Source organism: Oncorhynchus mykiss, chromosome 2, assembly GCF_013265735.2.
Source record: "Oncorhynchus mykiss isolate Arlee chromosome 2, USDA_OmykA_1.1, whole genome shotgun sequence".
NCBI lineage: Eukaryota > Metazoa > Chordata > Actinopteri > Salmoniformes > Salmonidae > Oncorhynchus > Oncorhynchus mykiss.
Genome location: NC_048566.1, coordinates 84,161,850 through 84,179,063, shown reverse-complemented (window position 1 = coordinate 84,179,063; position 17,214 = coordinate 84,161,850). Strand labels below are relative to the sequence as shown.

At 41.3% G+C, this 17,214-nt stretch overlaps 2 protein-coding genes across 15 annotated transcripts in view; one reads left to right on the top strand and one right to left on the bottom strand.

The window, feature by feature from the left end:
• Window positions 1-992, bottom strand: part of LOC110497999 (homeodomain-interacting protein kinase 2) — a 113,061-nt gene extending 112,069 nt beyond the window's left edge. For all 12 annotated transcript variants that reach the window (XR_005038553.1, XM_036957209.1, XM_036957232.1 and 9 more), the window contains exon 1: window positions 642-992. Coding sequence is in view for 11 of the 12 variants with exons in the window: in XM_036957209.1 (XP_036813104.1) it covers window positions 642-660 (19 nt within the window). In the remaining variant the exon portion in view is untranslated. The remainder of the gene's footprint in view (window positions 1-641) is intronic.
• Window positions 993-3,325: 2,333 nt separating this feature from the next.
• The window catches only part of tbxas1 (thromboxane A synthase 1 (platelet)), a 145,023-nt gene continuing 131,134 nt past the window's right edge, over window positions 3,326-17,214 (top strand). The window contains exons 1-2 of one of the 3 annotated variants that reach the window (XM_021574496.2): window positions 3,326-3,442; window positions 12,090-12,232. In XM_021574496.2, coding sequence (XP_021430171.1) covers window positions 12,138-12,232 — 95 coding nt within the window. In that variant the 5' untranslated portion in view covers window positions 3,326-3,442; window positions 12,090-12,137. Of the gene's footprint in view, window positions 3,457-9,476; window positions 9,610-12,089; window positions 12,233-17,214 lie in introns of those variants that run through there. The other 2 variants (XM_021574487.2, XM_021574506.2) reach the window with 2 other exon arrangements.

Genomic DNA, 17,214 nt, shown 5'->3' with positions numbered 1-17,214 from the left:
TCACAGACGTAATGCAGCAACAAAGCATGTCTTTGCTTTGATTGAATATTTAATTAATCTTTGCACCAAAAAATAAACGTCATGAGCACTAAACATTTAACCACAAATTGAGAATTGAGGTTTTAAATTTAGACAAATGAGGCTAAATTAGCTTTCCAGTTGCGTGACTATTTTCTGAACTGCGATGTTCTTCCTTCTCGCCCTTTCTTTCGCCTCTGTATGGAGTAATGGTCTAATTTCAACAGCAAGATTATTCGTAATCAAATGCAACAACTTTCAAATGATGATTTTGAAATGTATTTGTAGCCGACTTGATTCAAATCGTGGGATATCGCATGGGAAACATTAATTATGACGGCTAGGGATACAGACTGTAGCCTACATAATGATTCGACCATAGATTTCACACTATATATTTGCATCCAGAGCTATTATGTCAATCGGACACATAAAGAAACCAATACGGAGCAAAACTAAACAATAAACAGAAAATGCATCATTGTATCAGTTTGTGATACAAAGATGCGATAGGGTGCATGGCAGTTTTACCTCTTATCTCTCTCTTGTAAACAACCTAAGTCGCGAATATTATTTTATACAAGACTGGTTGAACTCAAACTTCAGCTGTAAACATATCTTACCTTCGTACACAGGGGCCATCGGTGCAAGGACTTCTGTTATTCATGGCAGAAAATAAAGCAAGATATCTGTTCAGAACTCAATAAAAATCTGCCATCTTGAGCCACTGACAGAGTCTCTGTCTCCTGCATTACTAGCCCAGTTTATTAGTGAGAAAACATGTCTAAAATCCCATCCAGGGTTCCAAATTCGTGCTCAGTCCACGGGAAAATTATAAAGGAAGATTTCTGCAACACAACCCCGCGGATTGTGAATTGTTTTTAGCTCAAATGTTGAGCCAAATTGCAGGTTGACTTGAGCTAGAGTATAACATGACTGTAGAGACCCTGCAAAAGTTGCAATGAGAACAGCGGAGCGAGTTTGGTGTAGTATAGTCAATTGACTATCGAATCGGTCGTAGTCTTAGCAAGGTAAAAAAAAATGTTTTTTTAAATGCATCTATTTGGGGCCCCATTAGTTTCGTTTTAATAACAGTTGCGTGTCGTGTAACTTTGTAATCATTCATCTAAAATGTTTAATGTAAATTGATATTGTGAGAAAAACCTTAGGCATACATATATATTTAATCTAAAATAACAGTGGGCTATAGGTTATGTATGCATGTGGATGGAGTAGCCTTAATTACTGTAGTTAGGCCTATACTGTTTCCCAATAAAGATAAAAACCTAATACATTTTTTACGAATGTTATTAAAAATCCTTGCCTACTGTGCAAAATGATTTGTTAGACCTCACACGTCTAATTAATGTTATACATTTAAGCAACATTGAAAAATAGGGTATATAGGCTCATTGCAATTATTAATTAAGCTGTAATTAAGCTATAATTCACTTCTCCAGCTTGGCATCCTTATATTAAAAATAACAGTCTAACACAAATAATATCAGGTGCGTAGTAACCTAACAATTGAACCACTAGTATTAGCAAAAGATCTACAGGAACAAATGCAAATGTCACATGTCATGAACTATTACGCATGAATAAGCAGTCCAACCTCACATTCAATTCGTTTGAATAAGTTAACAAAGTATCTCTGGGTCTTGTTTTAGAACTGCGCATTTAACATTGTGTTGAATGATTCTGTGGGCCATTCGTCGTGCCTGTGTCAAACACTCATCATACAGTATGACGACATTAGATTTGCACAGAATTAACTCGAGCCAAAGATCATGGATATACTGACAAGATACCTGTCTCTCCGCTCTAATAATGGGAGTCGTTGTCCACAAAGTGGTATGGTGGGCTTCCTCCCACCTATCATTTCTTTGGATTGGTGGATACATCTTATTATTGTACTTTTTTATATATTCGATTAGGGTTGTTGACGTCAACCGCCTGTACGCAATGGAGAGAAATCCAACGCTCCTAGCCTCATAATATGAACATGCATAGCCATCTCAAGACAATATAAAGTGTTTTTTCAAAGTTACCGGGATGTCACGTGTCCTACTTATATCAGTACACTCATAAAAATGTAAGCATTACGAAACTTATTTTCGATCAAATAAACCTCACGTAGAAAATAATACATTATTTTTTGTTGTTGACCAAATTCGACACTCTCGCGTTGATCTCCATACAACAATCTATTGCTTGTTGTGCGAAACAACGAAAACACGCAACCTGCTGGGGGGAGACAGATTTTCCACCGAGTTGGGCCTCTCTCTTCCTCTTCCTCTTCCTCTCTGCAAGTGTTGAACCCGATTACAGGTTAACACAGTAATCTGCCATTTACCAGCAACGTTAAAATTCAACTTCTGCACTATTTTCCCCAGTCACACCCCGGCGGCACATTTTATATTTTCTTAAAGAGAAAAGGGGCGTCAGTTTTTTTGCGCACTCTTCCCCTGTTGATAATAAAATAACAATATATAGGCTATAGAACCATCACTAAAATAATACATTCAGCAGGCTATTATAGATATTTTGAATGCATGAGTCTAAAACACATTGTGGATGAATGGATAGATGAATGCATGACATAATATGTGTGATATAACTGGATAACATTAATTATATTGCATGAAATAGAAATAATTATGTTATTAGTCTACTATTTATTGTAAGCCTACTTCTGAGACCTTTATGCCATGTTGCTGTATAGGTCTGTGGTGCCAGTGAAATAACATCAAGAACATAATTTGTTTGTAATACTTTCCAATCTGGACTCTAAAGTCCACTGTCAACTTTAACTTTACATGCACCTCGTTTGACATTCTCATCATCCTCTCCCCACAGCAACTTCTGCAACAGATCAAATCTGATCTGAGTCACGCATACCATTGCATCCATCATCTGGAATCCTAAAACATAAAACAAAAACAATTAGAACAGAGTTTGTTCTCCATAAAGTCAGCCATAGGACCACATAACCTAATGATATAAAATAAAGCGTTTTCTAATTTGGGGCCACAGTTAACTACGCTACAAACCGTATACATGACTGTAAATGTGCTTGTTATACATAGCCTAGTCAAGTGCATACGCAATAGGCTAATCTGATTTATGAAATTGACTTTATCTATATAGGCCTATTATGTTGATCAATTTGTCAGCAAAGCAATGCCTTTCAATTTGACAACATATTGTTTTCCTTTACACGATTTTATTTTCTAAATGTAGGTGTTAGCCAGAGTATATCTGAACAGCTGCTTCTGCTTGAGCAAAAGACATTCAACGACCAGGAGAAAAAACCACGCACAGATGTAGTCCTTCTAGAGAACTACAGTACGTATTCATCTCTTCCGTGTCAACAACAAGAAGTCGGCCAACTATATATACTCCACAATCAAGTAATACCGAGGTAAGAATTAAAAGGTAAATATATACATTAACTCTATGTAATTGTGTTCACTCTATAGTTACTGCAAGCTGCGAGTGACTGCCGTAAATGTGTCAAAATGTATCAGTTGTGATCACGTGCAACCTTCAGCGACATAATGCAACATTGTAGCATTATCAAACACCAGTCTTACAATGTCAATTTAAGCATATTAAACGGTCATACATTTTGGCATGGGTTATTTGATAGCTATTCCCATAATTGTTTAACTCAAATCCCATGATCAGTCGAATTAGGCTATGCTATGTGACAGCAACTCAATTCAATGTAGCCATCACTCCTAGACTGGTGTTGTCGGTATTAGGTTGTTAAGTAATATTTATCATTATCTGTCAACAACATTGCTGGGACTGGACACAATCTTTAACATACATTCAATCATTGTTGAATGAAAGGAAACTGGCAAAATACTATTTCAAACTGGACTAGAAAATATAATACAGTTCTATTAAGCTATACCTCATTAGACAAAAACTGTAGGCTATCTGTACAAAGTTAATGGCCCATAAATGTAATAATCTTATTCAGTAATTGTCCCATTTTTCCTAAATAATTATATTAGTAATTAATTGTAGTATCCATAATTATATAAGCCATAACAGTAGTAAGGACTTTTTGATTGAGGTTACCTTAATTTATGTCTGAAATTCGTCTAGGCAAGTACATGATCAAACTGGATTCTGAATTCCTATAGAAGTCTAGTCAGAATAGTTAATTTCACAAGCATGTTGTACTCTTTTGGAAATTATGGCAGAATGCATCAACACAGAGCTTGTACAGAATATTCTGGATTTCTTTCTATAGTGACTTGAATTAATACATAGACCCAGACCTACATGATCCTCAACTATGTCAAGGTTAACATATTGTGTTAAATATCTGCTGAATACTGAATGTTTCTCACAGTCACAGAAGAAGCATGGACTTTGATGTTCAATATATAGGCTGATTGATTTTAAAAGGCAACTCAACCACTTTTCGACCCGATTTTCATCGGTTTGAAATACCAGTGTCTACATATGTGAAAACTGTGCATTTCTACATTTTGAAGAAAAAAATCGAAAGTTAAAAAGTTCTACCCAAAGACATCATCAAAAGTAAAAACTTTTTGAAAACAGTGATTTTCAAACACTATGAGATTTACGGTTACATGGGGAGTGAGAAAATACCCTCCTCTGGCTAGAAACTCGTTGCAGGTTTTGAAAATCACTGTTTTTCTTACTTTTAATCTTACCTTGTGATGTCACAGACATGCATTTTTTATTTTTTCAACCTCAGATCATAGACATTTGGTGCTGGAGATAATGAATATGACGTTGAAAAGTGGCGGAATTGCTCTTTAATAGAGATATAAAGGCAGATGAAAAGACTAGCATGTTCAAATGGGTCATTTTTTGAAAGATCTTATTAGTCATATTTAAGAAGTGACCTGCTGACTATCTGGATGACTCCCAAAAGGCACCCGATTTATTCCCTATATAGTGCACTACTTTTGACCAGGGCCCATTGGGCTCTGTTCAAAAGTCATGTGCTATGTAGGAAATGGGCCCTGGTCAAAGTAGTGCACTATATTGGGAACAGGTTGCCATTTGAGACACAGCCTATCTGTTGTGCTACATGTCTGGGGTAAGGATAGGGATAGGGAGAGAAGGGATACGGAGAGGAGGGAGAGGTAGAGGTGGGGGAGCCAGCTGTAGTGCAGAGAGAGAGGCTGTTTTCACACTCATTATTATGTGTCAGTGGAAAAACATCTCACCCCATGTAATATAATGAAATAGCCTATACAGTGCTGAATCAGCCTAAATGTGTTGTTGTCCTGCTGTTATCTCCCTCCGCTGTGCTGCATGTTGTGTATAATTGTCTCAGTAATGATCCTCTATGCTCTAGTGTATAAATATAAGGTAGATTACAACTGCATGCACTGTAAATATAAAATAGAAACATACGCTCCTCTGTTTATTATTTTATGATTAAGCTTATCAATGTGTTCTAAAGCCAATAACCTGAGAAAATTGATTTTGAAATGTTGTTTAATTTTTGCATGGTTAAACTAGACTGAATGTAGTTACAGTCTACACTTGACACTTACAGTACATTCAACTTCTGCTATCAGAATGCAAAGCTATCAGAATGCAAAGTTGCTTTGTGGTTTGATTGTGTTCAGATCTGTCTGACGACTTCAGGATGTGGTCAGGGATGCATTGTGTGAGGATTTCTCCTTAATCTGGATGCAATCAGCACATACAATGGGCGAAAGCATATACAATGGGCAACATCATCAGCATTCCTCCCACAAGTCTCCAGAAAACGTGTGTTTTGGGACAGAGAGGCAACTTTTCATTATAATGTTGGAGGAAATACACGTTCCTAGCATGTGAACGTCTTTGCGGACGTCCTAAATGCTGGCCAGCTAGCTAATATTCAGAAACAAATATTTTTTGTTTGGCTAGAGTTATGCTAACCCGTTTGTAGTTAGCGTTGCTTGCTAGCTTTCTGGCTAGCTACAGAGGTGCACTAACTAGTTAGCTACAGTAGTTAGCTACTGCCATCAGTTGTTGTTGTGTTATTGTCATATGTTGCCTATTCCACCATTTGTAGAATGCATACTGTCATTTGAATATAGCGTAGGTAAAAGGAATCCGGACACACTGCAGACACAGTCGATACATTTAAATGTATACTACCGTTCAAAAGTTTGGAGTCACTTTTTGAAAGAAAAGCACATTTTTTTCCATTAAAATAACATAAAATTGATCAGAAATACAGTGTAGACATGGTTAATGTTGTAAATTACTATTGTAGCTGGAAATGGCAGATTTTTTGGGGAATATCTACAAAGGTGTACAGAGGCCCATGATCAGCAACTCCTGTGTTCCAATAGCATGTTATGTTAGCTAATCCAACTTTATCACTTTAAAAGGCTAATTGATCATTAGAAAAACATTTTGCAGTTATGTTAGTACAGCTGAAAACTGTTGTGCTAGTTAAAGAAGCAATACAACTAGCCTTCCTTAGACTAGTTGAGTATCTGGAGCATCAGCATTTGTGGGTTCGATTACAGGCTCAAAATGGCCAGAATGAAGAACTTTCTTCTGAAACTCGTCAGTCTATTCTTGTTCTGAGAAATGAAGGCTATTCCATGCGAGAAATTGCCAAGAAACAGAATATCTCCTACAACTCGGTCTACTACTCCCTTCACAGATCAGAGCAAACTGGCCCTAACCAGAATAGAAAGAGGAGTGGGAGGCCTCGGTGCACAACTGAGCAAGAGGAGAAGTGCATTAGTGTCTAGTTTGAGAAACAGATGCCTCATAAGTCCTCAACTGGCAGCATTAAATAGTACCCGCAAAACACCAGTCTCAACGTCAACAGTGAAGAGGCGACTCCGGGATGCTGGCGTTTTGTTGGTGTTTTGTTGATGTTCTGGTTTATGGTAGGAAGATTTTAATTAATACTGAACAAAAATATAAACGCAACATGTGAAGTGTTGGTCACATGTTTCATGAGCTGAAATAAAAGATCCCAGAATTGTTCCATACGGAAAAAAAACAACGTATTTTTCTCAAATTGTGTGGACATCCCTGTTAGTGAGCATTTCTCCTTTGCCAAGATAATCCATCCACATGACAGGTGTGGCATATCAAGAAGCTGATTAAACAGCATTACACAGGTGCACTTTGTGCTGGGGACAATAAAAGGCCACTCTAAAATGTGCCAGCTAACTTTGATTAACTTTGATTAACAGTCAAAAATAACAATTGATTTTATGGTTCATTAAGAATGGTATTTCTTAGATATATGTTTTTGGTTGTTATGAAAAATCCATGCAGTATTTTTCTGGATTAATATACAAGATAATATGAAATACACTTGTGTGAAAATGTCCTTGTGGTTTCTGTTGGTATGCAGGGTGGTGATGTTCCTGCATATGAAAAGAAAGTGGGTTACTGTGAAGCAACCTATTTTAGCTGTAAACACAGTTAGATTGATCTGACAATGATTTTTCTACTCATCAGCTGTTTTGAGTTATGAGCCATACACAGCTCAAGCATAACCAAATACACAGTAAAGGCACAGATAAGCAATCAATGCTAAAACATAGCATATTCATTTCCAGAAACACAGAACACTGGCATTCTATGTGCGCAGTCTCTGTCTATTGACATGTACATGCTTTTCCAGAGTGTACTGTTCTTTTTTCTCAAAATGTAATTTTTGTGTTGCCCAATGTCCTGTCTGTACCACACATTGAGGGTGACTGAGTGTGCTTGTACTGAGTGTGACTCAGTGTGTGATCATCTGGCCTGTATGTTCCTCTCAGAGGGTTGGTCATTCAGTAACACAGTGTTCCAGAGGAAAGGGCAGACAGGACAGAGGAGGCTCTCAGCCTCAGGGCTCTCTCTAAGCAGGGGAAGGGAAGGGTGAAGAGCTAGCAGGAGGTTTGGACAAAGCTTCTGCTGAAACAAATCATTGATGGAGAGGTGAATGTTACCGTAGAAACCACAAACCTGCAGAGATTGAGAGAGTTGAAGTAGGCCCAGAGCAATTAATATGTGTTTTTCTTATGTGGTGACACGTGCGTCAATCTACAGTAAGTAACATAATAACAAATACCCATCATAATCTGTCAGTTTAAACTAGAGATGTATGGAAGTAGTTTTGTGCCAGCAAAAATAAGGGGTTAAATAATTGTCCAAAAAAATATTTCATTAGCTTTCTTATATCTCCTAGATATAGGACAGACCATTCAAAACCTTCCTTATATTTTGACTGTCTTTTTTTGCCATTTATGAATGTGTTATTCAAGGGGGCTTTAGTGTAAAGGCCAAATACTTTTTTAAATCAAAATATGTTTTAAATATGTTTTAAATATTATTTTGGGGATACCTCAAGGGTTCCTAAAATTCTACATCAAATAGCTAAATGATCCATGGTATGACCCTCTTTTTTTTTCAACCCCTATTTCTCCCCAATTTCGTGGTATCCAATTGTTGTAGTAGCTACTATCTTGTCTCATTGCTACAACTCGGGAGAGACGAAGGCTGAATGTCATGCGTCCTCCGATACACAACCCAACCAGCCGTACTGCTTCTTAACACAGCGCGCCTCCAACCCGGAAGCCAGCCGCACCAATGTGTCGGAGGCTACACCGTGCACCTGGCAACCTTGGCTAGCGCGCACTGCGCCCGGCCCGCCACAGGAGTCGCTGGTGCGCGATGAGACAAGGAGATCCCTACCGACCAATCCCTCCCTAACCCGGACGACGCTAGGCCAATTGTGCGTCGCCCCACGGACCTCCCGGTCGCGGCCGGTTACGACAGAGCCTGGGCGCGAACCCAGGGACTCTGATGGCACAGCTGGCGCTGCAGTACAGCGCCCTTAACCACTGCGCCACTTGTTTTATTCACAAAATAAGGATAGCCTAGTGATAGCAGTTTAGGATAAGTGATGATTTATGTCAGCAAGGCATATGTAAAAATAACTTAAAAAACAAACAATAGATTAGCAAAAACTTCTCAAGAAAGAATTGAACTGTATCAAAATTGCATTTGACCTAAGGAAATAGGTTTAGCCTGGCTGACGCGACCCACATTCCTCACAGCTCACCCACTGGGCAAAAACTGGTTTAAACAACAAATCATTCTATGTGATAACGTTGAATCAATATGGAAAACTGATTGAATTTGCAAAAAGTAATCAACATAAGGGAATGTAATTTTTTCACTCAACATTTAACCTAAATCCAATGACATGGTGACATGTTTTTGTTAACCAGATTTAAATCAAAACTAGACGTTGAACCGACGTCTGTGCCCAGTGGGCAGGGAGAGCTGTGACCACCTGGTCTGGAAAGTAGGCCGTTTGTTAATGTAATATTGTGTGTGGCTGTGTGTGGCTGTGCATGTGGGTGTTTGAGTGAGAAAGACACAAAGGAGAACCAATCAGTAAAAAAGCACTGCCCCCTTCATTATCGATGCATTGTGCCGACAACATCAAAGAGCCGTTCCAGACTCTAAAGTCAGGAGGACTTTGAGAGTTGGGTGTTATACAGCGTACCCACACATGGATAGGCTAAATATTACTCATCAGAGCTCCTCGCAGTCGAACACGACAACCAGCAAAGCCAGGTAGAAATGTTTATTTATTTTTATTTCACCTTTATTTAACCAGGTAGGCTAGTTGAGAACAAGTTCTCATTTGCAACTGCGACCTGGCCAAGATAAACGCATAGCAGTGTGAACAGACAACACAGAGTAAGGAGTAAACACAAGGAGTAAACAATTAACAAGTCAATAACACAGTAGAAAAAAAAGAGAGTCTATATACATTGTGTGCAAAAGGCATGAGGAGGTAGGCGAGTAATTACAATTTTGCAGATTAACACTGGAGTGATAAATGATCAGATGGTCATGTGCAGGTAGAGATACTGGTGTGCAAAAGAGCAGAAAAGTAAATAAATATAAACAGTATGGGGATGAGGTAGGTAAAATTGGGTGGGCTATTTACCGATAGACTATGTACAGCTGCAGCAATCGGTTAGCTGCTCAGATAGCAGATGTTTGAAGTTGGTGAGGGAGATAAAAGTCTCCAACTTCAGCGATTTTTGCAATTCGTTCCAGTCACAGGCAGCAGAGAACTGGAACGAAAGGCAGCCAAATGAGGTGTTGGCTTTAGGGATGATCAGTGAGATACACCTGCTGGAGCGCGTGCTACGGGTGGGTGTTGCCATCGTGACCAGTGAACTGAGATAAGGCGGAGCTTTACCTAGCATGGACTTGTAGATGACCTGGAGCCAATGGGTCTGGCGACGAATATGTAGCGAGGGCCAGCCGACTAGAGCATACAGGTCGCAGTGGTGGGTGGTATAAGGTGCTTTAGTAACAAAACGGATGGCACTGTGATAAACTGCATCCAGCTGGCTGAGTAGAGTGTTTGAAGCTATTTTGTAGATGACATCGCCAAAGTCGAGGATCGGTAGGATACTCAGTTTTACTAGGGTAAGTTTGGCGGCGTGAGTGAAGGAGGCTTTGTTGCGGAATAGAAAGCCGACTCTAGATTTGATTTTAGATTGGAGATGTTTGATATGAGTCTGGAAGGAGAGTTTACAGTCTAGCCAGACACCTAGGTACTTATAGATGTCCACATATTCTAGGTCGGAACCATCCAGGGTGGTGATGCTAGTCGGGCGTGCGGGTGCAGGCAGTGAACGGTTGAAAAGCATGCCTTTGGTTTTACTAGCGTTTAAGAGCAGTTGGAGGCCACGGAAGGAGTGTAGTATGGCATTGAAGCTCGTTTGGAGGTTAGATAGCACAGTGTCCAAGGACGTGCCGGAAGTATACAGAATGGTGTCGTCTGCGTAGAGGTGGATCAGGGAATCGCCCGCAGCAAGAGCAACATCATTGATATATACAGAGAAAAGAGTCGGCCCGAGAATTTAACCCTGTGGCACCCCCATAGAGACTGCCAGAGGACCGGACAGCATGCCCTCCGATTTGACACACTGAACTCTGTCTGCAAAGTAGTTGGTGAACCAGGCAAGGCAGTCATCAGAAAAACCGAGACTACTGAGTCTGCCGATAAGAATATGGTGATTGACAGAGTCGAAAGCCTTGGCAAGGTCGATGAAGACGGCTGCACAGTACTGTCTTTTATCGATGGCGGTTATGATATCGTTTAGTACCTTGATCGTGGCTGAGGTGCACCCGTGACCGGCTCGGAAACCAGATTGCACAGCGGAGAAGGTACGGTGGGATTCGAGATGGTCAGTGACCTGTTTGTTGACTTGGCTTTCGAAGACCTTAGATAGGCAGGGCAGGATGGATATAGGTCTGTAACAGTTTGGGTCCAGGGTGTCTCCCCCTTTGAAGAAGGGGATGACTGCGGCAGCTTTCCAATCCTTTCATTTTCCATTTGTTTTGTCTTGTCTTCATGCACACCTGGTTTACATCTCCTACTAATTAAAATGTGCATTTAACCTTGTGTTCCCTCCATGTCTGTGTGGGGTATTGTTTATTGTCAAGGTTGGTATGCTTCCGGCTGGTTTGCGCCGGGTTTTGTTTTATACCCGTGTTTGTGGCAGCCGGTACTTTGTACTTGGGTTTTGTACTTTGTGCTGCCTCACCTGTTCTTTGGGAATTTGTTTTGTGACGCGGTTGCATTCTGTGTTATGATTGTCTAAGTAAAGTGCTTTGTCCATTCATCTCTGCTCTCCTGCGCCTGACTTCCATGCACCAGCTACACCCACCATTGACAATAGGTGATATGTCATTAATCAAATAAACCAAAAACACTAAATGACAGTACAGGCACACGTCCGCGGTGGAAGCACCTTGTAAAGTATGCGAACATGCACGAATGGAGCTCTGAGAAGCGGGAACAAACACAAAGCAGGCCTAAGCATTCAAAATAAATGCACAAACTTACATAACCTAGCGAGATATAACTTTTAACCTAGAAGTCAACAGTTATTGTTTGTGTTTTACAAGCACCTTTCACCTGCATTCTGTTTATCTGTTCAACTCATGATCTTGACTATTTAAATGCTTTGACTTCTCATTGCTGCCCCATACATAGGCCTATTCACACACACCTTCTCTTCTCTCCATAGGAGCTCGTTGGCCGGTGGTAGTTTTGGCCTGAGTTGGTGATCGGCATCATGGAGGTGGTTATGAACATTCTCAAGACACCAGTGCCCAGTGGGGTGTCCATGACCCTGGGCCTGTTCATGATCTTCCTGGCTCTGCTGTACTGGTAACTCAATGTCTTCTGCCTCTAGTCTAGGTCAATAGAACAAATCCAAAACTCAGCATGTATTGTATACAGATGTGTCATGTGTGTCTGTTGGTACTGTATGTATTTTTCAATCTAGTTGGGTTATATTTCCACTAATATGATCCCACTATGGAAAGGGCAGACTCTCACGAACACGATGGTGTTTTCTGTTTTCTACAAAACCCCACAAGTGTCACTGGACTCGTTTGAAGGTAAACCGGTACCGGTTTAAAAAATGAATGGATGTATGGAAATTGGGATAAATATGTATCAAACATATTTGTAAACATTTTTAAAACATAAACATTTGGGATACCTACAGGGGTCGTTAAATTCCAAACCAAATAGCGTAACAGTCCATGTTAGCTTAGTAGTTAGTTCACAGAAGCCGGCATATCACTGTGATTGTATGGTGTTCAGATGACACACACAAAAAGTCCTCAATTCAGGATGAGTGCTTAATCAGCATACACCAGTCAAAATAGAATGTGCTTACTCTCAACCCTCATCACATCTGACGAAAAGTGAGAAAACGACTTTGCAGAAGGAGCACGTTTAATTTTAGCCCCACATTAGCTAGGATTAGTAGTCGTTGAGTTCAGCCATGTGAGATTGCTGCCATACAAAGGAGTGAGATGGCCTGACAAGCATGGTCTTTCTCCTTGCAGAGCACGGAGACTGACTGAACACTGGTCACTGTGCAAATCAAAATCAAATTAATTACAAAGCCCTTCTCACATCAGCTGATATCTCAGTGCTGTACAGAAACCCAGCCTAAAACCCCAAACAGCAAGCAATGCAGAAGCACGGTGGCTAGAAAAAACTCCCTAGTAAGGCCAAAACCTAGGAAGAAACCTAGAGAGGAACGAGGTTATGAGGGGTGGCCAAACCTCTTCTGGCTGTGCCGGGTGGAGATTACAACAGAACATGGCCAAGATGTTCAAATGTTCATAAATGTCAAGCATGGTCAAATAATAATAATCACAGTAGTTGTCGAGGGTGCAGCAAGTCAGCACCTCAGGAGTAAATGTCAGTTGGCTTTTCATAGCCGATCATTAAGAGTATCTCTACCGCTCCTGCTTTTCAACTCTAGAGAGTTGAAAACAGCAGGTCTGGGACAGGTAGCACATCCGGTGAACAGGTCAGGGTTCCATAGCCGCAGGCAGAACAGTTGAAACTGGAGCAGCAGCACGGCCAGATGGACTGGGGACAGCAAGGAGTCATCATGCCAGATAGTCCTGAGGCATGGTCCTAGGGCTCAGGTCCTCCGAAAGACAGAAAGAGCGAATTAGAGAGAGCATACTTAAATTCACACAGGACACAGAATAAGACAGGATAAGTACTCCAGATATAACAAACTAACCCTAGCCCCCCGACACATAAACTACTGCAGCATAAATACTGGAGGCTGAGACAGGAGGGGTCAGGAGACACTGTGGCCCCATCCGATGATACCCCTGGACAGGGCCAAACAGGAAGGATATAATCCCACCCACTTTGCCAAAGCACAGCCCCCACACCACTAGAGGGATATCTTCAACCACCAACCTACCATCCTGAAACAAGGCCGAATATAGCCCACAAAGATCTCCACCACAGCACAACTCAAGGGGGGGGCGCCAACCCAGACAGGAAGATCACGTCAGTGACTCAACCCACTCAAGTGACGCACCCCTCCTAGGGACGGCATGAAAGAGCACCAGTAAGCCAGTGACTCAGCCCCTGTAATAGGGTTAGAGGCAGAGAATCCCAGTGGAGTGAGGGGAACCGGCCACGCAGAGAGAGCAAGGGCGGTTCGTTGCTCCAGAGCCTTTCCGTTCACCTTCACACTCCTGGGCCAGACTACACTCAATCATATGACCCACTGAAGAGATGAGTCTTCAGTAAAGACTTAAAGGTTGAGACCGAGTCTGCGTCTCTCACATGGGTAGGAAGACCATTCCATAAAAATGGAGCTCTATAGGAGAAAGCCCTGCCTCCAGCTGTTTGCTTAGAAATTCTAGGGACAATTAGGAGGCCTGCGTCTTGTGACCATAGCGTACGTGTAGGTATGTACGGCAGGATCAAATCGGAAGGATAGGTAGGAGCAAGCCCATGTAATGCTTTGTGGGTTAGCAGTAAAACCTTGAAATCAGCCCTTGCCTTGACAGGAAGCCAGTGTAGGGAGGCTAGCACTGGAGTAATATGATCAAATGTTTTGGTTCTAGTCAGGATTCTAGCAGCCGTATTTAGCACTAACTGAAGTTTATTTAGTGCTTTATCCGGGTAGCCGGAAAGTAGAGCATTGCAGTAGTCTAAGCTAGAAGTGACAAAAGCATGGATACATTTTTCTGCATCATTTTTTGACAGAAAGTTTCAGATTTCTGCAATTTTATGTTGATGGAAAAAAGCTGTCCTTTAAACAGTCTTGATATGTTTGTCAAAAGAGAGATCAGGGTCCAGAGTAACGTTGAGGTCCTTCACAGTTTTATTTGAGACGACTGTACAACCATCAAGATTAATTGTCAGATTCAACAGAAGATCTATTTGTTTCTTGGGACCTAGAACAAGCATCTCTGTTTTGTCCGAATTTAAAAGTAGAAAGTTTGCAGCCATCCACTTCTTTATGTCTGAAACACAGGCTTCTAGCGAGGGCAATTTTGGGGCTTCACCATGTTTCATTGAAATGTACAGCTGTTTGTCGTCCGCATAGCAGTGAAAGTTAACATTATGTTTTCGAATGACATCCCCAAGAGGTCAAATATATAGTGAAAACAATAGTGGTCCTAAAACGGAACCTTGAAGAACCCCTGAATGTACATTTGATTTGTCAGAGGAAAAATCATTCACAGAGACAAACTGATATCTATCCGACAGATAAGATCTAAACCAGGCCAGAACTTGTCCGCATAGACCAATTTGGGTTTCCAATCTCCCCCAAATAATGTAGTGATCGATGGTATCAAAAACAGCACTAAGGTCTAGGAGCACGAGGACAGATGCAGAGCCTCGGTCTGACACCATTAAAAGGTAATTTATCACCTTCACAAGTGCAGTCTCAGTGCTATGATGGGGTCTAAAACCAGACAGAAACATTTTGTATGTACTAAAACACTTGAGTGTCTCTCTTGATCCTTGGTCCTGGCAGAGTTGTGCAGACTTAGGACAACAGAGCTTTGGAGGAATACGCAGATTTAAAGAGGAGTCCATAATTTGCTTTCTAATGATCATGATCTTTTCCTCAAAGAAGTTCATGAATTTATTACTGCTGAAGTGAAAGCCATCCTCACGCTGCTTTAAAAAATTATTTTTATTTATTTTTATTTGACCCCTTTTTCTCCCCAATTTCGTGGTATCCAATTGTTTTAGTAGCTACTATCTTGTCTCATCGCTACAACTCCCGTACGGGCTCGGGAGAGACGAAGGTTGAAAGTCATGCGTCCTCCGATACACAACCCAACCAAGCCGCACTGCTTCTTAACACAGCGCCCTCCAACCCGGAAGCCAGCCGCACCAATGTGTCGGAGGAAACACTGTGCACCTGGCAACCTTGGTTAGCGCGCACAGCGCCCGTCCCGCCACAGGAGTCGCTGGTGCGCGAAGAGACAAGGATTTCCCTACCGGCCAAACCCTCCCTAACCCGGACGACGCTAGGCCAATTGTGCGTCGCCCCACAGACCTCCCAGTCGCGGCCGGTTACGACAGAGCCTTGGCGTGAACCCAGAGTCTCTGGTGGCGCAGCTTGCGCTGCAGTACAGCGCCCTTAACCACAGCGCCACCCGGGAGGCGGAATGCTGCTCTTTAGTTAGCTTTGCGACAGTATCAAAAATACGTTTTGGATTGTTCTTATTTTCCTCAATTAAGTTGGAAAAATTGGATGATCGAGAGCAGTGAGGGATCTTTGATACTGCACGGTACTGTCTTTCCAAGCTAGTCGGAAGACTTCCAGTTTGGTGTGGTGCCATTTCCGTTCCAATTTTCTGGAAGCTTGCTTCAGAGCTCAGGTATTTTCTGTATACCAGGGAGCTAGTTTCTTATGACAAATGTTTTTAGTTGTTTGAGGGCAACTGCATCTAGGGTATTGCGCAAGGTTAAATTGAGTTCCTCAGTTAGGTAGTTAACTGATTTTTGTCCTCTGACGTCCTTGGGTAGGCAGAGGGAGTCTGGAAGGGCATCAAGGAATCTTTGTGTTGTCTGAGAATTTATAGCACGATCTTTTGATGCTCCATGATTGGGGTCTGAGCAGATTATTTGTTGCGATTGCAAACGTAATAAAATGGTGGTCTGGTAGTCCAGTGTCGTGTCTTTTACATGCTATTCTATAAAATAATTTATCCGTAATTCACAGGGCTCTGCTCAATCAGTGGCCCGCCCCTATCTTTTGAAAACCCAAATCTCACATTTTAGAAGCTAAAATCACATTTCATCCCATCACGAATAATTTCATATTCAAACATTTAAATTGAACAACAATTCCATGTGAATCCGATAACTCTGATGTGTAGACTTTCCACTGTAGACTTTATGTCATCTTATCATTGATGAGAATGTCTCAGATGACAACCGAACTGACATCATATTCATTAAGTACCACCGCATATGTTCAATTGGTCGGATTACCAGAATATAGTTAATTTCCCCCCACCTTCTGATGTTCCCAGAATCTCTATGTTAACCCAGGGTTTTGCAAATGTAACATCAGTAGGGTAGAGAGAGGAAAAAGGGGGGAAGAGGTATTTATGACTGTCATAAACCTAACCCCCAGGCCAACGTCATGACATCAGGATTATGAGGAAAAACATTAAGATCCACAACATTTATTCCATGGGACAAAACTAGGTCCAGAGTATGACTGTGACAGTGAGTAGGTCCTTAGACATGTAGGACAAAACCCACTGAGTCGATGATGGCTCCGAAAGCCTTTTGGAGTGGGTCTGTGGACTTTTCCATGTGAATATTAAAATCACCAAAAATTAGAATAT